Source organism: Pelobates fuscus, chromosome 5, assembly GCF_036172605.1.
Source record: "Pelobates fuscus isolate aPelFus1 chromosome 5, aPelFus1.pri, whole genome shotgun sequence".
Taxonomy (NCBI): domain Eukaryota; kingdom Metazoa; phylum Chordata; class Amphibia; order Anura; family Pelobatidae; genus Pelobates; species Pelobates fuscus.
Window position 1 is genome coordinate 68351185 of NC_086321.1, and position 22499 is coordinate 68373683.

The window sequence follows — 22499 nt, forward strand, 5'->3', positions numbered from 1 at the left end:
TTAGCCCAGAGGAATATGCTGACTTAAGCTCTGACGAATATGTACCCCCGGTATTTGAGCAAGACGAGATGTCATCTCAAGGTGAAGAATATGGGGCCTCTCCTGTCTTTATAGACAGTGTTAAAATAGAAGCTTTAATCAAGGCAGTTCGTGATACCTTGGAGCTTAATGATAAGAGAGAGGAGGAACCAGCTTCTAGTAAGCATTTTGCTCACCTGAGAAGGCGCAATCCTACTTCTCCATTACATGAGACCATTGAGGACCTCATTAAGCAAGAATGGAAGAAGGCTGAAAAAAGAATCACTATTCAGGGTCGTTTTTCTAAACTATACCCTTTTAAGGCTACGGACAGTAACCATTGGGACCTTGCCCCCAAAGTAGATGCAGCAATTGTCCGATTAGCCAAAAAGACCACTCTTCCATTGGATGATGCCGGTACTTTAAGAGATCCAATGGATAAACTTATGGACTCAAATTTGTCCAAAGCCTATATAGCCTCTGGCTCTGGGCTTCCTCCTGCTGTAGCCTTGACATCTGTCTCTAGGGCTTTGAAGCAGTGGATGGATGACCTAAAAGAGGACATATCAAGTGGAGTCAGTAGATCCAGCTGCTGGAATCCCTAAGGAAAGTTAAGCTGGCTATTGATTTTTCATCAGAAGCTTCCATAGATTCGGTTAAAACCATCTCCAGAAGCATGGTCCTTACTGTAGCATCAAGACGTGCTCTTTGGCTACGTAATTGGGTGGCAGATAATTCTTTAAAAAATAGCCTTTGTTCCCTCCCCTTTCAAGGAGAGATGCCCTTTGGCAAATATCTGGACGAATGTATCAAAAAGGCAGTAGAAGGACGAAAGGCCTTTCTTCCTCAAGATAGACGTCCTAAAAGATCCTTTCTGCAGGACAGACGTTCCTTTCGGGACAAGGACTTTTGACAATACAGACCTGGTAGAGAGTTTTCCAGATTCCAATCCTGGAAAAGTGGTCTCTCCTCTTCCAAAACCAACCGAGGACGTGGTGGCAATGGCAAGCCTTCAAAGCAATTCTGATGGGACACCAGTCCAGCCCAAGACTTCTTCACTTCTATGAGGTCTGGGCTCCAGCAATACAGGACAAGTGGGTTTGTAAAGACCCTAAAATCCGGCTACTACCTGGAATTCTCGACAAACCCTTATCCCTGGTTCATGTCTACAAGCATGCCTATGGAAACAGAGAAAGCAGTGGCCATTCGGTCTTTTGTTTTTTCCCTTTCAGCAGAGGGAGTTATATGTCCTGTTCCTGCAAAAGAAATTGGGGGTTTATTCCAGACCTTTTCTCACTCCGAAAGCATCAGGGGAGTGGAGACCAATTTTGGACCTTCACGAATTAAACGAAAATCTGTATGTGAGAAAATTCAAGATGGAATCAGTAAGTTCCATTATAAAAGTCATCTCCCCAGGCAACTGGTTAATCTCTATAGACCTTTGAGACGCTTACTTTCACGTTCCTATTGCTCCACCACATCAGAAGTTCCTGAGATTTGCGATTCACAATCAGCATTTTCAGTTTTGAGCCCTTCCCTTTGGCCTGAGCACAGCTCCCAGGACTTTCTCAAAGATCCTGGTTGCCTTAATAGCATATATCCGTCTGGAAGGCATCTCAATATCCCATTATCTCGACGACATCTTGATTCTCTCACACAACAGAGATATTCTCCTTCTTCATCGAGATCGGGTTCTTTTAATTCTTCAAAAATTTTGATGGTTGGTAAACCTCAAGAAGAGTCAGCTTTCCCCCTCTCAAGTTATGATATACTTAGGGGCAAGATTCGACACAAGTCTCCCTATCCTTGGACAGGGGGAGTGGCGGAAACCGCCTCGCCACGGGACATTGGAGGGGCCTGGCTGCCTGCCTCCTACCTGCTGACTATGGACCCTGGAAAATTGGTATGTTTGAACTATATTTGGGCATGTTTTAGTTTATATTGCTGCTGGCCCTTTTAGAATCATCCGTGGACATATTGGGACGTTTGGGAATAATGTCCCTTTAACCCCTTAAGGACCACACTTTTGGAATAAAAGGGAATAATGACATGTCACACATGTCATGTGTCCTTAAGGGGTTAAGACTTCGTAACATATCACAGTAATACTGTCTTAAATATTATGTAGGTATTTATGTGTTCGGTTAAACTGGGGATATGTAGAAATGTGTGTTTTATGTGTTAAATGTATCAGTATGTAATTTTATGTCTTTTACTGTCTTTTTGTCTGCCATGTGGGTAATGGAGTTTTGCCTCTGTCCTTGGAGATAATTTGATTCCTTCCCCAATTATCTCCAGGCCAGAGTGGAGGGATTGTGAGGCATTGTGGGAGGTAACCGGTCTGAGCTGGAAAGTCATGCTGACAGGGGTTTTAAAAGATACTATTACTAACTTTTGAACCCCTGGTCTGATTCATGCCATTTTTTAATATGTTGTTCTCCTGAATGGATTGATTGTGGATATGTATTTTTATGTGAATGTGATGTATGGTTTTGAAGTTATAAATATTGGGTAAAAAGTATATTTTAAACTGTATGAATAATGGGATTATGTGTCACACTAAGGGGAGGGGATGTGTGGGTTGCACCCGTGATGCTATTGGTTATTTTCAACCTCCCCCTGGGTGCGTTCTGTTTGTACCTTTTTGTAATAAAAGCCAGGCTGGATGTGACAGTCCAGAGTTCCTGTTTTACCCTCAAAGTGAAGTGTCTTCTCATTATTGGGGGAAGGATTTATTGCATGCTGTTCCAGTTGACTGCTAGGAGTGTAAGCCTATTCGTATGGTTCCTATTCAACGGTCTACAGCATTCCTATGCTTGAGAAGATTCATATGCTGCATTGGTTCAGTGATTGTGGTGTCTGCCAGAGTGCTTGGAGTCCTCAGGAAGCGCTAGGAGCATCCTTTAACGGAGGTACCTAGTCGGGGTGCCAGGCGATCCGTTACAGGGGGCTTCGTATTCAATCAAAGATCCTTCGTCTTCTGCCTCTGAACTCCATCCCGGCCCGGGAATTTATGAGCCTTCTGGGAAGTTTCTCCTCTACAATAGGCCTTACGAGATGGGCCCAGTGGCATATGAGGATTCCACAAGAAGGGTTTCTATCCCAGTTTGCGAACAAGGGTCTGAATCAAGCAATCTCTTTATCATCAGAGATCAAGAAGGAACTGGCATGGTGGCTGATGAACGAGAATCTATATCAAGGGTATACTCGGAACAATATCCCTTGGGTTACTCTCACGACGGATGCATGCCAATCAGGTTGGGAAGCTCATTTGGGCCTTCTTCATGTTCAGTGGCAGTGGGAAAACAAACAGTATCCTCTATCCTCGAATGTTTTAGAGTTGCAAGCAGTCTTCCAGGCTCTTCTGCACTTTCCTTGTCTGAAACAAAGTTGGGTGAGAGTAAGGATAGACAATACCTCTGCAGTTGCTTACATCAATCATCAGGGGGGTACAAAGAGCAAACGCTTAATGAAAGTGTTGACCCCACTTCTGTCCTGGTCAGAGAAGAATTTGAAGGGGATAAAGGCAGTTTACCTTCCGGGAAAGAACAATCAAGTGGCGGATTTCTTAAGCCGAGTAACCCTGGATCCCACAGAATGGGAGTTAGCCCCTCTCGCATTCCAAAGCATAGTCCAGAAGTGGGGTTTTCCTCAGGTAGATCTGATGGCCACAGCGAAGAATCGCAAAGTGGGAAGGTTCTTCTCGCGTTATTTCGACCCTTTGGCGGAAGACCAGGATGCTCTCTGTTGCGAGTGGAAGTTCCATCTGGGGTATGTTTTTCCCCCCCAACTCCTCTGATTTTCCCCCTGCTAAGAAGGATCCAGCAGGAGCAAGCGACAATTCTCGCAGTGATTCGCTTCTGGCCCAGGCGGTCTTGGTTTCCCCTGTTGCAGAAACTCTCTCAGGACATTCCTCTGAAATTTCCAGATCAACTCAGTCTCCTACAACAAGGTCCGATCTCTCACCCATCTCCTCAGTCTCTCAATTTAAGGGCTTGGAAATTGAGAAGCAACGTCTCTCCAGCAAAGGCTTCTCTTCTTCAGTAATTTATACTCTTCTGAATGCCAGGAAGAAATCCACTTCTTCAGCTTACTATCGTATTTGGGACATCTTCTGTAGCTGGTGTTTGGCACATAATATTTCTCCTTTGTCTCCCAGTATCTGTGACATCCTTCAATTTTTACAGGACGGATTTGACAAGGGTTTGAGTTTCAGCTCCCTAAAAGTGCATAGTTCAGCTATCTCTGCTCTGTTAGATCGGAAATTGGCATTTGATCCAGATATTGCTAGATTTTTTTCAAGCCATTCTTAAACTTTGCCCTCCAGTACGGTCTTGCTCCCCCTCGTTGGGATTTACCTCTGGTTTTACAGGCCTTATCTGATTCTCCGTTTGAGCCCTTGGAGAGTGTTTCTATACTTACTCTTACGTTGAAAACCGTTCTGTTGGTTGCCTTGACCTCAGGTAGAAGAATCTCCGAGCTAAGCGCTCTCTCCTGTGAGTCTCCCTTTTTGATTCTTCAGGAAGACTGTGTGATCCTTCGTACGATTGCAGCTTTCAGACCCAAGGTGGTTTCTGCTTTCCATATGAATCAGGACATCATTTTGCCAGCCTTTTTCCCTCATCCCTCATCGGAAGAAGAAGAGAAATGGCATTGTTTGGATCTGGTGCGCTGTTTATCTACATACCTGAACCGGACTTCAGACATAAGGAAGACATCTAGACTTCTTCAGGTTGCAAGAAGGGTCAAGCCGCTTCTTCATCTCATTTTGGCCGATGGATCATCTCAGCCATTGATCAGGCCTACTCAGCCTCCGGAGTTCCTGTCCCTCAAGGCCTTAGAGCTCATTCTACCAGATCCTTGGCCACTTGGGCAGCTGCAGCCAACATTTCTGCGGATCGCATTTGTTCAGGAGCAACATGGTCCTCCTTCAACACATTTATCAATCACTATCAGTTGGATGTAGTGCGTTCATCTACCACAGAATTTGGTAGAAGTGTCCTCTCTGCTGCCTTATAGTTTATGGACCAATAAACCGTATTTGCATAGTTTTATGCATTGTGGTTATTATTCTCCCACCCTTACTCCTTTAAGCTTGAGTATAACCCATACACAGTGCTGCCATGGATATATCCGAGGAAAACAGAAAATTTATGACATACTTACCGATATTTTCTTTTCCCGGATATATGCCATTACAGCACTGCAATCCCACCCTCTTCTGAAATCCTGTGTTGTTTCGTGGCTTTAAACTAAGACTGAGGGGGTATAGAGGGGAGTCTCTTTTATTTAGGAGGTGTTCCTGTCCAATTGAGAAGGGGAGGAGCTATTCCCATACGTAGTGCTGCCATGGCATATATCCGGGAAAAGAAAGTATCGGTAAGTATGGCATAAATTTTCTGTTATCCTACCGTGAACTCCACTTCTGGCTGCTATCATGACTACTCAGGCAGTTTCTACCTGTCCATTGTAGGGACAGGATAGACTCATGTTTTTATTTTTTGTTCCAGCAGAGTTTGGAACGCAAGACTGTATTCAGGAGGCCTTACTCAGTATATTTGCTGCAAACTGCGGCTCTCTGGAGGCTTCCACAAGTAGTATCTTTGTCTTCATACCATCTAGCCATGTTGAGTCCTATAAATGGCATGAGCACATCAGGCAGATATGTGCGGAGCCCTCGCAGGTTGCATTGTGTTACACTGTGATCGAAGAGTGCTAATCGATTGATTGAAGCCCAAATTGAAATGTAAATGTCCAGTGTGATCCTTGTCTGCAGTTATCAGGGTCCTTTTGGGTACAAACATGCACAGTCTTTAAAAGTAACTTAATTCCAGGCACTTTATTGTTGAGCTTCACCACAGAGACAGCAGCAAATGAAAAAAAAAACAATAATGTAACACAAATCCCTATAAGCAAAAACCTAGCTTGTCTGAGCACTTACTAACATCAGGTTCCCTATCTCTCAGGGGTTAAACTATAACAAAAATAATATTGGTTTCACCAACCTAGTGTCTTTATCAGCTCTCTGCACTCCAGTGCTTAGTCAGCCTGCTGCTTCCAGCCCTTCAAGAGAGAAACAAACATTCTCCCCTTACCTGCCTAGCAGGGAGGGGTTTATTCCCACTGCTGCAGCTGATTACCTGCAGCTGAGCAGTGGGTTGAAGACAGTCCAAACCCTGGTCTGGACCTAATCTCCCAGGAACAAAACAATAAACAGCGGAGTGGAACACTGGCCCACCCTGCTTTCCAAATGCTCCACCCCAGAGGCCCATAACTAAATATTAATTTAAGTTATATACACACACACTCCCCCTGGGGTTAAAGACCATATGCCTCTCTGAACAATGCAGTTGAAATATAAACTCCCTCACAGACCACCCCATTCACCTTATCACACCAGGTACTGGACATTTAAAGCCAATGCTAGCTGATGAAGGCTCCAGATTGGATCCTTTCAGCTACTGTTGTGCCACCATCTTGACCCAGGCACACAAGAGGCTTTTTAAGACAGTGTTATACTGTCCTAATATTTTAAAAATATATTTTTTCTCTTTTCGAGTCCAGTTAACTTAATATTTTATTATTTCTTTATTAGGATGTCTAATTCGCAGATGAAGTGGTCAAAGTGGAAAAAATAAAGACTGTGACTAAGAACAAACACTCAAGCTGTGCAGGATGTAGCTTACCGCTACCTGAAAGTTTAAAAAGATAGAGCAATGAATGATATGAAAGTGAAAGTACAAGATGTCTATAGAAGTGTCAGCTATTATGTCCTGGTTCCAAGATAATTTACAAAAAAACTTTTAGGAAATAACAAAGCATCTTTATAACCTGTCCCTCCCTCGTAAGAATTTAAACCTTTTACCTTGAAGTAAAAGTAAGAAAAGACCAAAAGAACATTCTGATTCTAGTTTAGAAGACACTCCTGTGTTTTCTTCCAGTTCTATATTTTCCAGGGATCTATGAAATAAACTGTCTGTTTTTATTGATGACTATGTTCATAAGTTAATTGAAGAGGTCATTTTGTTATTGAGGAAGAAAGTCCGCATTAAAAAGAGTGTTAAATACTACTGCCATGCAAAGCATGACTCTAATGTCTCTTTTTATAGAGCTAAAGTTGTTTTGGGCACTACACCGTATATTTTCTTTTCCACAGTATTAGAGGCAGTATAGGTCCCCCTTGATAATAAATGTTTGTACTTTTGCAAGCTAATTGGTGTCTTGTTATTATTCTTGACAACTTTGAATCTGCGTAACCATTATAGCAGCTAAAGGTGGAGTTAAGAGTGGGATATGGTAATTTAACAAAATTAAATTGTAGGTTCTGACTGTCCTAACCTTGAGGGACAGCTGCTAAACCCACTTGTTTGTACTGCTGCTATTCCTATGGAAAAAAAATGTGGATGAGTAAAATGTAGTCAGGGCCGGCCTTAGGCCTTTGGGCGCCCTGTGTGAGAAATCTTCACAGCGCCCCCCTTTCCCGTAAAAAAATTATAAAATGTCACCTGAGGAGTACACAGCTGAGGATACAGAGATTTCACCTATGTATTGCCTCAATGCAAATGTAAAAGAAATGTTATATAAATCAAGCTATCCTTTTGAATTTATTATTCCTATTTGTAAAAGACAAAAAATGAGAACAGGTAAGTTCTTCTTCCATAAAATGCGATAAGGAGAACTGTGTATTTTTATCATTATAATAGATGATAAAGTGAAACCATTTAAATACATAAACAACTTTTTCTTCATAATTAAATAAACAAAATCTATTTAAACTTCACATGTCTACCTATTTCAATCTAAGGAAAAAAATATCAATGTGGCTATTTTTAGAGATGCAGGTGTGTATTTTCTGTGAGTGCAATGCAATCTAGAGAAAGAACATTGCATTGTGTTGTTTAATTGTCCCGTATCAAAATTTATAAATGCAGGCTGCAGAATGAATAAGTTGAGTCATAGAGAGCACCCTCTTCCCAGATCGATGGAAAGCATTATATGACTAGATGTGAATTGTCCAAATGGTAATTCACTCTTTACGCAAACATTGTGCAGTTTCATCCCTATGACACTGCCCCTGTTGGAGTGACACCTCTTGCAGCTAAAAGGGTGATCACTGTATGTGGCTACAAGATAAGTCTTTCTAAACCAATAAAATTAATTAGACATATCCGAAAGCTACAAATGGGTTTTAATGTTTTGTTTTTTTAAGAAGTTTTTTTAATAGAGACACTCCAATGGCCACAAACAAAAAACAAAAAAAAAATAAAAAAAATCACTGTTTAGTAGATCTTTGAAAGCTCTCATCGTCTTCACCTAACCGGAATTTCTGTGGCTTTCCAATAATAAACTTCATAATATAGCTCAGTCTTTGCAAGGCTGGTGTTTTGAACAAACTGCAGCCTTTTGAGTTTAGCTCCTCAGAGCTAAATAACTCTGACGGAACAAGACTTTTTGTCTGAATGACATCCTCGCCTTATAACCAGAAAATTACATAAAACCTAAGTTTCACTGCAGGTAGTTAAACATTTTATCCAATCAGCTCACGGATCGTAATTATTTGTAGAAGCTGTAGATATTGTACCATTTTAGGTGTCCATTCTAGTACATTACTTATTAATTAATGTAAGCACTCTTTTTGCTATTTTAGAATTCTACACTTTTTAGAGCTTATATCTTTTTAAGCATATGGGTAACTAAGATTTATGGCAAGCCATATCTATTTTTTTTTACTTATTTGCTACTGATGCTTAAAAGAAATGCATAGACAATGAAATAAAATAAAAACATACAAAATTGCTTTTGACAGATATAAAGTGTTATTATGTTTTGTAAAAATAATAATATTAAAAAAATACCTATAGCTCTCCTTCCAAATATACAGATAAAATGTAAATTGTATTTATATTTTTTATCTATTTCAGGACCAGATCTGTATTTATGCCCTCAAATTGTGTACCAAGTAATAAATAGAAAAATTATGATCTTTTAAAGGTATTTATTATATTGACATTTCATTCCACTCTCTGCTTCAGATCTCTTTAATCCCTAAATTACTTTTATTTAGGAGAACTTTTATTAAAAAACACATGTTGTAAGATGCTGTCAGATGTTAATCTTTCTTACCTCACTCCAATTCCCAGTTATCCAAGAGATGGTATTTGACATACTAAAAACAATGTCAGTAATATTTATATGAGCTTCTGGATTCAATAGGCCAATATAACTTGAATTTAGCTTTTTAGATGTATCTACAGATATATTGGTATTGGTGGCCTGAACATGATCCTTCCCTTCTGAGTCCTTGACTATTGGATCATCTAAATTATTTTCAGTTATCGTAGCATTCTGTTCCGACTCAATGACAGATACAAAGACTTCGATATTGAAAGTTTGTGGAATCTGTGTTGTAACGAGATTGGAAGCTGGAGTTGATGATTCTGTCTGATACGTTATAGTGCTTTTATTGTCCTGTATCATGATAGATTTGCCTTTATGCCTTTTACTTCTGGATTCAATTATGGAATTGAAATCACTATCATCATTTCTATCTGGGTTGTTGGTTGACACAGTCATTTCCTCTGAGTCTGTTTGTGTTTCCGATTGTTCCGTTATAAAATCATATCCTAAAGTAATGTTTTCAGGTTTTCTCGTAGTGGTCAATATAGTAGAAGAATAATTTTCTGTTTTATTTTCAACTTCTGCGCTTGGTGAAGTTTCAGTGGAAACTGTTGGAATCAATTTAGTGGAGTTCAAAATAGTTTTCTTTTTATTATTTTCCACCAGCACAAAGTCATACTTATAATCAACATTAAAATGGGTGGAATTTGGAATTTCATTGATCTGAAAATGTTCTTTGATGGAGTTCACAGCTGGAGATAACATTACTGTAGGAGCTACTGATGAAAACGATGTTGGTAACTTTGTTACGCGAGGTAATCGATTTCTATTATCTTGAAAAATAATGCGTTTCACTGGACCACCTGCTTTTTTGTGGATTACTTTGACTATTTTTTTAACATATTTGTGCTTCATAGGAGCTTGAGGTGCTTTGTTATGAACAAGACATTGCTGAAGTCCACACAAGGCTTTGGAATTTGGTTTCTTCAATATCTCACACGGTTCATTATTATTTTTTGAACACGTAACATTCCTTGTCCGTACTCCACCACCGCATGTGACCGAACACTGCAAAGTAAGGAAACATATGTTGCAGGATTACTTTTGTAAAAAACGTTGAGCCATTAACTTTTTTGATTAGATTTAAATATCCAGATGATAATATAAGGTTCCTTCACAGTTTTTTCTTTTTTAAATATATGTTTAAATCGCATTCTCCTTAGTCATTATATTTAAGCCTCAAATCTCTTTGACAATGAGAGAAAATAATTATGTAACTAAGCTTGTTAGACAATAGTGCTCCTCAACCTATTGTACCTGTACCATTTTGTAATTGTCTCATTTATTGTTAATTTCCCCCTTTACAGTATTCTAAAGCCAATATAAGTTGGTGTTATATAATTGCTAATAATAATAATAATAACAATAACAAAATAAGAGGGCACATTTATCCATTAATTATATAATTTGAGCTTCTTATCTAGCTATATTTTAATTTCCAATTTACATTAAAGGAACACTTTACTCATTTAGGAGTTAAATCACTTTGTTTCTGTTTATGCAGCCCTAGCCACACCTCCCCTGCCTATGATTGACAGAGCCTGCATGAAAAAAAACTGGTCTCACTTTCAAACAGATGTAATTTACCTTAAATAATTGTATCTCAATCTCTAAATTGAACTTTAATCACAAACAGGGGGCTCTTGCAGGGTCTAGCAAGCTATTAACATAGCAGGGGATAAGAAAATCTTAATTAAACAGAACTTGCAATAAAGAAAGCCTAAATAGGGCTCTCTTTACAGGAAGTGTTTATGGAAGGCTGTGAAAGTCACATGCAGGGAGGTGTGACTAGGGTTTTTTTAGTAATACAAAAAGTTTGTTTTTCCTTTTTAAAAGAACATGCTTAATACCAAATATAGCGTATGAGGTCATTTTGATGCGTTAATGCTCTAACTATTCTCAAACAAACATTTGTCTATAAACGTATTACCATTAAAGTCACTTCTTAAGATCTTTGATCATCATCATGTCTATAAGAAGCATTGGATTCTGTGCTTCTCTGTGAGAAAGATCGAATTTGGCCGAGATCATCAAGGTGATGATTTCATAAGAGGCGACTGCTGAGAGGGGTCTTCTTTCCAAAGTTGGATTAAGTGTGTGTTTAATGACTTATCTGTTTTTATTAATTTTAAAAGGCTGACCCATAATATAAAAAAAAATAAAGGAACTGTCTAAGGTTGAAAATACTTATTCTTAACTTTAGAGTGTTTCACTAATATTATTTGGGAGTTAATTTTATGATAGTATCCTCTTAACTTACCTAGGCCTCAATTTGATATTGTTGGATAAGCTTTCCAAATTATATATTAAAATATGAAAAAATATTACAACATTATATATTTTTTCTTAATATTAAATCTTTTTAAAAGCTTATCTGAAATTTTGAATAATTTGAAAAGCTTAAATTTAAACAATATTACATTTAGGCTATGGTTTGTAAGCTTTAGGCTTTATATTTGAGACTTATTTTATCTGTCTAACCCCACTGCTTTTTCATCATCATCAATAAAAAAATCATGCTAGCCAATATGTTTCTACATACTGTTCCTGAGCACATTATTCTAATCTCTCAATGTGTAATAGCAAATTTCAGTAGCTATATCTTTGTTTTACATGACCAAATAAGCTTTGAGAAACATTGGATTCAGCAAAATAAGGTCCCATGACATATTGCACTGTCAAGGCTAAATTAATTTATTAATGATTGACACTGCCCTTCTGAAATTCTCCCATCTTATTTTTAAATGTTCTAAGCATAATTGAATGCACATCTTTTTAATATTCTTGATAATACGTGTTAATCAGCCTACTTTATGATGATGCTTTTATGCAGAATTTGCTGAAAGGTTGATACCCAGCTGAGAATTTTGAGAATTGACTCTCATGATCTTTTGCCATCTTATGAGCAAATCAAAGATTTTACTAAAATTAATATTACTCTTCAATCATTGAAACACTGGTTTAACAGTGACTGATAAAAGTTATATAATGTAACTTTTTGTGTTATTTAAGATTTTAAGTAATTTTGTATATTACATTTCAGCTTCTTGCTCATACAAACACATATTTCCATAGGGCTTTATTCATGTTACATATTATGCTGTCACTTAGAAATGATCTATAGTGACTACACAATGAAGGTAACAAAATCAATCAATATTTTAAAAACAAGATACAAAGTATCTCCCTTATAAATCAAAAGTGGAAAGGCATATAATGTGGAGGTAAAAACTAATATGGTTTACCTACACAGTAATTCCCCACGCTATAGAATAAACAAAACATGACTCCTTCCAGTCCTCACAACAAATATATTCAAAATAGTGGATCTACAGTAGGAATAAAATAAAGATCATAGTGTACTATTATAAACACACCATATAGTAGTATTAATGTAGCACTCACAAACAAAAATTGATTGAAGGCACATCGATGATTAAAGTTGGCAGAAAATCTTCCACTTGTGAATGGTCATGTAGGAGAGAAAATGTAAACAATAAATGCAGACTGGTATGGTGTGTTTATGATAGGACACTATGATCTTTATTTTATTCCTACTGCAGATCCACTATTTTGAAAATATTTTATAACAGCAGGAGATTATGAAATATGTAACTTGTATCATGTGACTTTGGAGTGCTCTACTTTTTTGTTATCCACAATTTTACAAATCTACCCAAATGTATCATAAATCATTAGTGAAACAAACATAAAAGAGGAGACACCTCCCTATAGAGTGATACATTTTATTCACCCAAACCACATTTTGTGTTTTGTAAACTTGTTAAGTTCTAAGATAGGCAACCAATTTGTGGGCCTGTGGTGCAGCTTTCTAATTCCCACCAGCCATGCCTCCAGACTATAAAACCCCAAACCTGCTAATCCTTTGTCTTTTGAATAGGGGTCTGCCACTTTTCGAAAATACTCTAGCACGTTTTGCCCAACACTACTTATATTCTGTCTCCACAGGGAAAACTGAGAAGAGTGATCTCCACACCCCACACAATTACAAAGTTCCCCAATTTGACTGTGACATTTCTTAAAGCAGTTTATGTCTAAGCAGCAAAACTTGTTTTATCATTTTGTATGTATAAGACATGACTTATTAAATGTTTTTAAATGCTCTCATTGTGGAGACATAACTCAAACTAGATTGGAAGCAATCATATAAAGTTCATCCATATGGTACAAATCTAGGCACAACCAACCCAGTATGCTTAGATACATTGGTTATTATTTTGTATTTTAAGCATGTGTTAACCAATCCAAAGTGACCAGAAACATTGAGAATAAGCTGACATGTCATTGTAAACATAACTAAGATGTTACATGTTACATTAGAAAAAATAACAAGTTTATTCAGCTGCGGTGGGATCCTGAAGATAAACACATTTTGTTAAACCAGTCTTACCTCACTCCAGTTGCTAACTGTCCAATCTGAAGGACATAAAACATCTCTGTTGCACGACATATAATCTTTCGGCTTAGTGAGGTGGTGACAGTCTTCCGAGGGAAGAGCTTGTTCATCTGATCCCACCGTTCTGATACACAGGACAGTTCTTTTCTTCTCACCAGTTGTTCCACATGTAGTTGAACATTGTTGCCATTCTGCAGCCCACCACCTGCAACAGAATATCAGCATAATTCTTTTAAAAGTAGGAAGAACCTTCCAGTGGAGATCCAAGCAAGCAAAAGCTAAATCAATGAATATCCTAAATAGAAGTATTATGAAACCAAAAGAAAATGTTTTATTTTCAGATGGAAAAACTGTTTATAGCATAATAAATGCGTGTTAAGTTTTGGAGGAATTGTTGAACATTCCATAAAAATATGTGCAAAAGAGGAAGACATTTGGAAATGCTTTGTATTTCCATCAAATTAAATCAAATAAAAAGACATACTTCCTGGACGAACTCTTTTAACCAGCTTTTACTTATAAACTATTTTGGGCAGTAATCAACTAGAAAACACAAAACATTCAATACCTTTAAACAGTAGTCTAACGGCCTGTTTATACGATCCTGGAATAATTTTATAAATACCACCAGAATTAAAGGTTACTCCAACCACCATGACTACTTCACTTAGAAGTGGCCATGGTGATTGAAGACTGTATGTGCTCCGGTTCAATGTGAAATACAACATAGGGAGATAATTGCACTTTTGTACCAAGGGTTAGTTACACCCCTGGCACACATGACTTTGGTGGCCTGGAGCGTTGATTTGGACTGCCAAATGTCAATTCTGTGCAAAAGTTATGTCTGCAAAATGCTCGTTGGCAAAGTACATAATTAGCTTCTCCCCTGCAGGCAGCACATACAAGAGGAAGTGTTTGTGCCCCATCCCTTACACACTCCATTACTTAAAAAAAAGTTTAGCTTCCTTTCCTCCCTATCTCTGTCCCCACGTCCTCCCTCCCTTCGCCAGCTCAGAATGGCCATATGTACTCTGAGCCGGTTAAACTGTCCACTTTCTGTAAAAAGCCTTTAATTGGACTTCGCAAGGGCTGGTTTTATGTCAGATGGAGAGTGTCAAGAAGCACTGGAAGTCAAAGGATTTAAGGTAAGTTTTAGCCATGTGTATTATTTATTATAGTGTTTGGCGGGGGAGGGGGGGAACCTAAACAATAATGTCCAACAGACTTAAAAAAAAAAAGTGGAAAAAAAGAGTTACCCTTAAGACTGGTTTAACAAAGTATCCTATAGTCTGTGAAACATTCTATAATATGTAAATACAAAGAGATTTTCTCCTAATTGGTTATATTTTAATACATTGGATGGGAATATTGTCACTATTGAGGCATGACTCCATTGTGATATTGAATAGATGTCTTTTTTTATTTGCAGGTGCCTCTATCTATAATCTCATTTTGAATAGTTTTTTTGCAAATGGTAGAAAATGTTATCTTTGATTATTCCATTGATATTTCTCTACCATATATGTGAGCATTATCTTATTGGGTTGTTGAGGCATTTATCTTTTTTTTGTGTTAGAACACAATATACATTGTAGTATGCTAGTCTTACAGGTGTGCAAATGGATGTCTTGCAATTTCTTCAAATTTCTAGACAACAGAACATTTAGCTAATGCTTGTAGTTCTTTCCTTTTAAATCTTATATTATATATTATATCTACATGGGCAAATATAACATACAGTTAGATATTGTGGGATGCAGCTAAGCTTCATGAGAAATTGTCAATGTTTGCCATCACTGATTACAATCAGTATCACTATTATCTATTACTAATGAAATGCATTTGTTTTACGATCATGCAGGACAATAGACATTGCAGTAAAATGTCACTGTGAGACTTTGCAAAAAGTCAGTATTAGAAATGCATTAAGAAAAGTATCCAGACTATTTTCTTCCTATAAATGCTATAAATGGCATTATTTATCATTCCAATGCTGGATTCTATTGCAGTAAATAACACCTGCAATTTATAAGAAACATCAGTTTGATTCTATGTTTAAAAGGTCATTTCCGACATAAAAGGTCCCTTGACTGATAATAACTATAATCAACACATAAAAACAGTCACTACAATGCTTTGTGATGTACATTTTGCTTGGATATGGAATTATGTGAAAATCCAAAGTGCATTGCATTGCTTAGATGTGCACAATCTATATTTCGAATTATATAGATACAACTTTAGCTCCTTCCTACCCCCAAAAATTAAAAGCTAAATTATAGGTTACACAATGAGCACGAAAGAAGCAAAATAGCTGACAGAGAAATATGGGCTTTTTTTTTGTTGTTGTTGTAAGTATAACACTGTTTATATCTTGATTTTATATATGTACGTTGTATGTGACTATACATGCAAAGTGCCATTTGATCCAAACATGTTGAAAACCAAAAGCGATATAGAAATAGTTTCAAACTATTTACATTTTAGATTGATAGATCTTTGATTTTCATTACATCTACAGGAAACATTTGTTTGTTTTGCTTTACATTTGTAAAAACACTAAAAATAGTTAGCATTTCACTAATGTCACAAGAGACGTAATTATAGTTATTGCAAATAAAGCAACCAAAAACAACCCAGACTTTTTCCAAGTCATTGTATTTGAAAAATGTTAAAATAAATATATAATAAATGCATTTCAATAAAAATTCCAATTTTTTAACCCTAAAATAATCTCAAACCCCAACTCGCAGTATCAGTTTTTTATAGAGTTTTCAATTAAGAATATTACTTCTTATCCAAATTGTCTAACTTAACACTAACACCTCTCACTTAAAGCCATTTCTGCATAATAAAGAATATAAGGAATATGACATAGTATTCTGTTAGACTTTTTATTCTATTAAGTGGGACTTTATCAGATTGCCCGCTATGTATACATATATTACCTCCCATTCATTTATTGAGGGCTGATGCATTCCCAAGCAGCAATAATAGAGTACTACTTGAATTCAGTTGACAGAGATACATAAAATGAACTCATAAATAATATTAGTGAAACACTCTAAAGTTAAGAATAAGTATTTTCAACCTTAGACAGTTCCTTTAATTTTTTAATATTATGGATCAGCCAAGTCATTAAACATACACATAATCCAACATTGGACAGAAGACCCCTCTCAGCAGTCGCCTCTTTTGAAATCATCACCTTGATGATCTCACAAAACAAATTAAATGTCTTGTTCATTGTTTTGTGATTAGTCCATTGGCTGTTTCAGAGCTCGGAATTGGGGTATTGGGGGAAATGGGTAAATAGCCAATCAGTCAAAACTGGTCAATTCATCCGAAACTGAACGCAGAAGTCTAACATATTCCCAATGAAAATAGTGTTCAGTTAAAAATTATGTAACTAGAATGTGTTGTATATAAAATCAAATTTAGAATATTGATAGGATATTCATGTTGCTTCTAATTTAAACCAGGACAGTCCTGGAAAGGCAAATAAACAGTCTGCCCTCCACTAAATCTGATATGTTTGATATATTGCATTATTATTATTTTTAATTGACATGTAGACAAAACACAGACCAAGTCTGGAACTAATAAGGCCACAGCTTAACATTCTTTAAACATTTTACAAAAAAAAAATAAAAGAGATACATTTTGCATTTAGACATAGGTTTGACAGTTGACATGCTAAATTACCAGGAAAGAATATTTTATAATCCACAAAAATAAAGGATAATGGTCCGCTGTACTCATTTTTTGTGATTATATACACGTGTGTATATATTTACAGAAGATAAGCTGTAGTAACAAAAACAGCATTTTCTTAGTTTTTTCTCTTACTATTCAGTATCACTCTCTACTAGGTTTTTTTAAATTTATTTTTCTCCCATTTATGCTGCCTTGACTAATAAGAATCGTGCAGACCTCGTACTCATTGGCATGCTATATAGAAACTGCAGGTTAGGTGCCCTACGTACCTAATATACTGTCATGACCCTGTTTTGTGTTTCATACCTTTTTGTATGTTGTACTTTGTCAATGTCCTTGAATAAAACTTTACCAAAAATATTACATTGAAACAAATCAATACTAGTACTATTCAGATATATAAACCTTTTTCGTATGTTGTTCGAACAAATTCTAAATAAATCACTGGTTTGAAGGACATGTTCCATTTTCAAAGCTCTGCACACATCTTGGATTAACAAAAAGTAGGATTATTCACTAGCACAATAATTCACGTAACACAGCGTTTTGTATGGATGGACATAAAGCTGTGAAAATTGGTAAATTCCAGCCAATTCTAATATTTACTAAGGCTATTCCGTCAGAATTTGGTAAGCCTAACCAAATTTGCACCTATAAGCCAGATGGATTTGGTGTTTGAATAAAAAAATCAGTGTTGTTCACATCCAAACTCTGTACAAAGTAACGTATATATACAAATATGTGCAAATAACTGATTTTACTATGAATAGTGACAGAATGTATCCAGCAGGATGCATATTCGCAAGATATTGTTCACTTGCTTTTTGCAACTCTTGAAGAAAGTTCAGAGAAGGGCTACTAAACTGGTTCATGGATTAAATGATAAAACCTACAAGTTAAGGTTATAAGATCTTAACAAGTATAGTTTGGAGGAAAGGCGAGACAGAGGGGATATAATAGAAACATTCAAATACATAAGGGAATCAACACAGTAAAGGAGGAGACTATGATAAACTACCACAACAAGAGGACATAGTCTTAAATAAGTTGGTCAAAGGTTTAAAAATAATATCAGGAAGTATTACTTTACTGAGAGGGTAGTGGATGCATGGAATAGCCTTCCAGCTGAAGTGGTAGAGGTTAACACAGTGAAGGAGTTCATGCATGCATGGGATAGGCATAAGGCTATCCCAGCTATAAAATAAGGGCAGGAACTAATGAAAGTATTAAGAATATTGGGCAGACTAGATGGGCCGAAGGGTTCTTATCTGCCGTCACATTCTATGTTACTATGTTAGGCAAAAAATAATTTGCTGCCCTCCCATGTTTTGACATCATAGTGTCCTTCTCATATGTTCCATCTCACATATGATCCATCCCTTTTTACAATATTTACTTGATTTTGTCCCCCTCAGCCCCACTGTATGTCTCTTTGTTCCCCAGACTATTGTGTGTCTCTTCCCCCCCAACCCCACTGTGTGTCTCTTTGATCCCCCAGTCTCCCTTCTGTGTGTCCTTGTCATCCCCCAGCTACCCTACTGTGAGTCTCTTTGTCACCCATCAGCCTCCCTGCTGTGTCTCTTTGTCACCCCCCCCATGCTCCCTTCTTTGTTCCTGTGTTACCACAACAGCCTCCTTTCTGTGCGTCTGTGTCACTCCACCAGCAAGCAATCCTTTTGTGTGTCTGTGTCATCCCCCCATAGGGCGCTTTGTGCTATGTGCTCCCCTCCTGCCGGTCACCCAGAGACTGTGCCCACGAGGACCTGGTAATGGTATCCTGATGTGTTAGCCTTATGTTAGGAGTTACTGGTCAAGGGAAGTGTATGCAATTTATAGATTAAGCAGTTGAAAGTTTTAAACTGGACAATTCTTCTAAGGTCATCATGCATGTACTGTAAGCTAAATACCACTTTCTCTTATAAATATAATGTAACAAACTAATGTTCCGCTACCCCGAACGTGGGAAACATAATACTAGTATGAATAAAATAGATGAAGAAAATATAAAAGACATGTAATTGTACTTAAAGCTGACACTGCAAGTCCAGATCTTTGTTTATTATATGTACAAATATATTATATATATATATATATATATATATATATATATATATATATATATATAAAATATACTATATCTATATACATACAAAATCCAGCACACTCACTAATTTAGTAAACAACAACTTAAAAGATCAAAAAAATAATTTTTTTTCTTTTCTTCTAAACACCTGACTAATAATGGAGATTTAGTTACAGTATATGATCACACATGCATCAACCTACCACAACATCAATGTTCCCCACTTTTAAACATGTTTGTGTGTGCATAATTTTATGTAACTGTCATTTAGCTCCAATAGTTCATGCAATGTTCACTTTCTAGGTGCAGGTGTTACGTTAATTGCATTGTGTAATTTTTGTCTATTTTTATGCGCTTGAAAAATAAACAGATATTTTAATGATAAAGCATACGTTCTCTCTACATTTTGTTCCAGGACTATGGATTTCAATTACCTTATATTTCAGATCTGTCACCATCACATGATACTCTAAATGTCAGCTGTCTCTTAAAAGTACTCCTTTTTGTCACCTCTACATAAAAAAATAATTGATGATCTGGGATTTACATTTATAAACACTGCATGATTTGACACCATAAAACATGCCTCAGATGATAATGGAAGTATAATTTCACGATGATTAATGTGTTGTAGGGTCCGCTTTTTTGTGTAATTTAGTTTTAAGAAAGCATATCAAGAGATCAACAAGCACAAAAGAAACTTCTAAGAGGTATATTCATAATAGAGTGAACTAATATTTTTCACAAATCACCACCTCCAGACTACAGAATAGAAAATTGTATAATTTCCTTATAGTCATATTTTCTATTTTTGTTGAGAGCGTTGGAAGCAAATATATAAAAATAGATGCATTAGAACACTTAGTAACACAACCTCCACAACATGATAACGCAAATTAAGACTCCTTTGATTTTCAACTGTTTGATATATCAGCAATAGTCAATCTTCTATCTCAGTATGTTTGGATGCAGTTTCAAAACTCTATATGTTCTAATTTGTGTGGGTAAAATATTAGTATGCTTATATGTGTAACCATGAGTGTATATATGTAGTTTGTCCAGGCTGTATGCTCCATTAACCTCCTCCAAAATGTCCTTATTTTGCAATAATTATTGCAACGCTTTACAATAATTGAAAGGGGAAGAGCTAAAGAGGTCCCTCCTCAAACAAGCTTACATTCTTTGAAGACTGGAGGTAGGCATTGATGTATATATTGTGAGGGACACTTACTGTCGAAGTGTCCAGGGACACTTACTGGTGAGGTGGACTAACCGGATTTGAGAAGCATTCTCTCATAAACAAGCACACACAGTAATCACTGCAGCCGGTAAATAAAATGCATCTCACAGGAAAACGGTGTGTCACGAGGAAGTGCCTCTTTAGGCAAAGAATTCCTTATCTGTAATGGTCTTACATTTGGTCCCCTTTCTGACCTCCAATGAGGAGTGTTGCCCCTTCCTATCCTAATTCCTTACCTCCCAAATTGCACAGCGATATGATAACATCAGGAAAAATGAAGCTACACAACTGAATGCACACATACGACATACATATTACATGGATGTATGACAGATAAAACATTGCTTAATAGTGTTAGTGAAGTACATACATACCCTCCTACAAAACTTTCAAATCCTACTCTCACCTTCACTTCCTTTCTATCCTTCTGCTCCTAGCAGCTGGTGATGTATCTCCAAACCCCGGTCCCCTCTCAACAAACACAGCACATACTAACCCAAGCACCCACACTAATCTCATACCCATCTCATGTTCCTCTAGATCCTCCTTCAATACTGCCCTCTGGAACGCACGCTCTGTTTGCAATATAACTAAATCCACTGCTGTCCATGACTTCTTTATCTCTCGTTCAATAGATTTACTAGCCTTAACAGAAACCTGGCTCTCCCCCTCTGACACTGCCACCCCTGCATCTTTGTCCTTCGGTGGTCTCCAACTTACCCACAACCCAAGAAACTCTGAATGTAAAGGTGGTGGTGTTGGGTTTCTCCTCTCCCCTCACTGCTCTTTTAAACCTCTTCCCACCCCCCCTTCCCTCTCTTTCCCGTCATTTGAAATACACTCAATTCGCCTTTTCAAACCCTTCTCCGCTAACATTGCTGTTATTTACCGTCCCCCTGGTTCCCCTCTTCTCTTCCTTGACCACTTTGCTGCCTGGCTACCCTATTTCCTCTCTTCTAACATTCCATCCCTAATTCTCGGGGACTTCAATATTCCTATAAACCCACCTTTGACCTCTGCAGCCACTAAACTACTTTCAATGACTTCCTCCCTCGGGCTATCACAGTGGGCAAATTCTCCCACCCATGTAGCTGGCAATACCCTTGACCTAATCTTCACTTATGCATGTACAGTAACTAATATCTGCAACACTCCATATCCACTCTCTGATCACCACCTCTTATCATTTGCTCTTGCGTACCCCCTCACCCAACAACCTCAGCCTAACCCCCCTCAACTCAGGAGGGACCTTAATTCTCTGGATATCCAACAGTTGTCAGCTGACATTGATTCACAACTGCTGTCCATCCCTTCCCTCTCCTGTCCTTCACTGGCCATCTCCATATATAACTCTACTCTTACATCTGCCTTGAACACTGCAGCGCCACTCCAAACAAGCACCTCAAGGAGGACCCGCCCCCAACCATGGCATACTAAATCAACGCGCTACCTGCAAAGATGCTCCCGTTGTGCTGAACGCTCCTGGAGGAAGTCTCGTACCCAATCAGACTTTCTCCATTATAGATTCATATTGTGTTCATACAGTGCAGCCCTTGCCCTTGCCAAACAGTCCTATTTTTCCTCTCTCATTAGTTCATGTTCCCGCAACCCCAGGCGTCTCTTTGACACCTTTAATTCTCTTCTTCGCCCTGCTGTGGCCACCCCCAAAACTAACCTTACTTCTGATAACTTTGCATGTTACTTCACTGACAAGATTGAACAGCTAAGGAAAGAATTCTCCCCTCCTTGCCTTTCTGTTTCTCAATCACACATAGATCATGCATTTCCTACCCTTCAGACATTCTCCCCAGCTACTGACCAAGAGGTGGCTGCTCTTCTTTGCTCCT

General features: G+C 37.6%; 1 protein-coding gene across 1 annotated transcript in view; it reads right to left on the reverse strand.

The window, feature by feature from the left end:
- The window catches only part of ADAMTS12 (ADAM metallopeptidase with thrombospondin type 1 motif 12), a 544067-nt gene that overhangs the window by 72753 nt on the left and 448815 nt on the right, over positions 1 to 22499 (reverse strand). Inside the window, exons 18-19 of the mRNA XM_063453964.1 lie at positions 13607 to 13817; positions 9142 to 10203 (exon numbers count right to left, since the gene is read on the reverse strand). Of these exons, the coding sequence (XP_063310034.1) occupies positions 9142 to 10203; positions 13607 to 13817 (1273 nt within the window). The remainder of the gene's footprint in view (positions 1 to 9141; positions 10204 to 13606; positions 13818 to 22499) is intronic.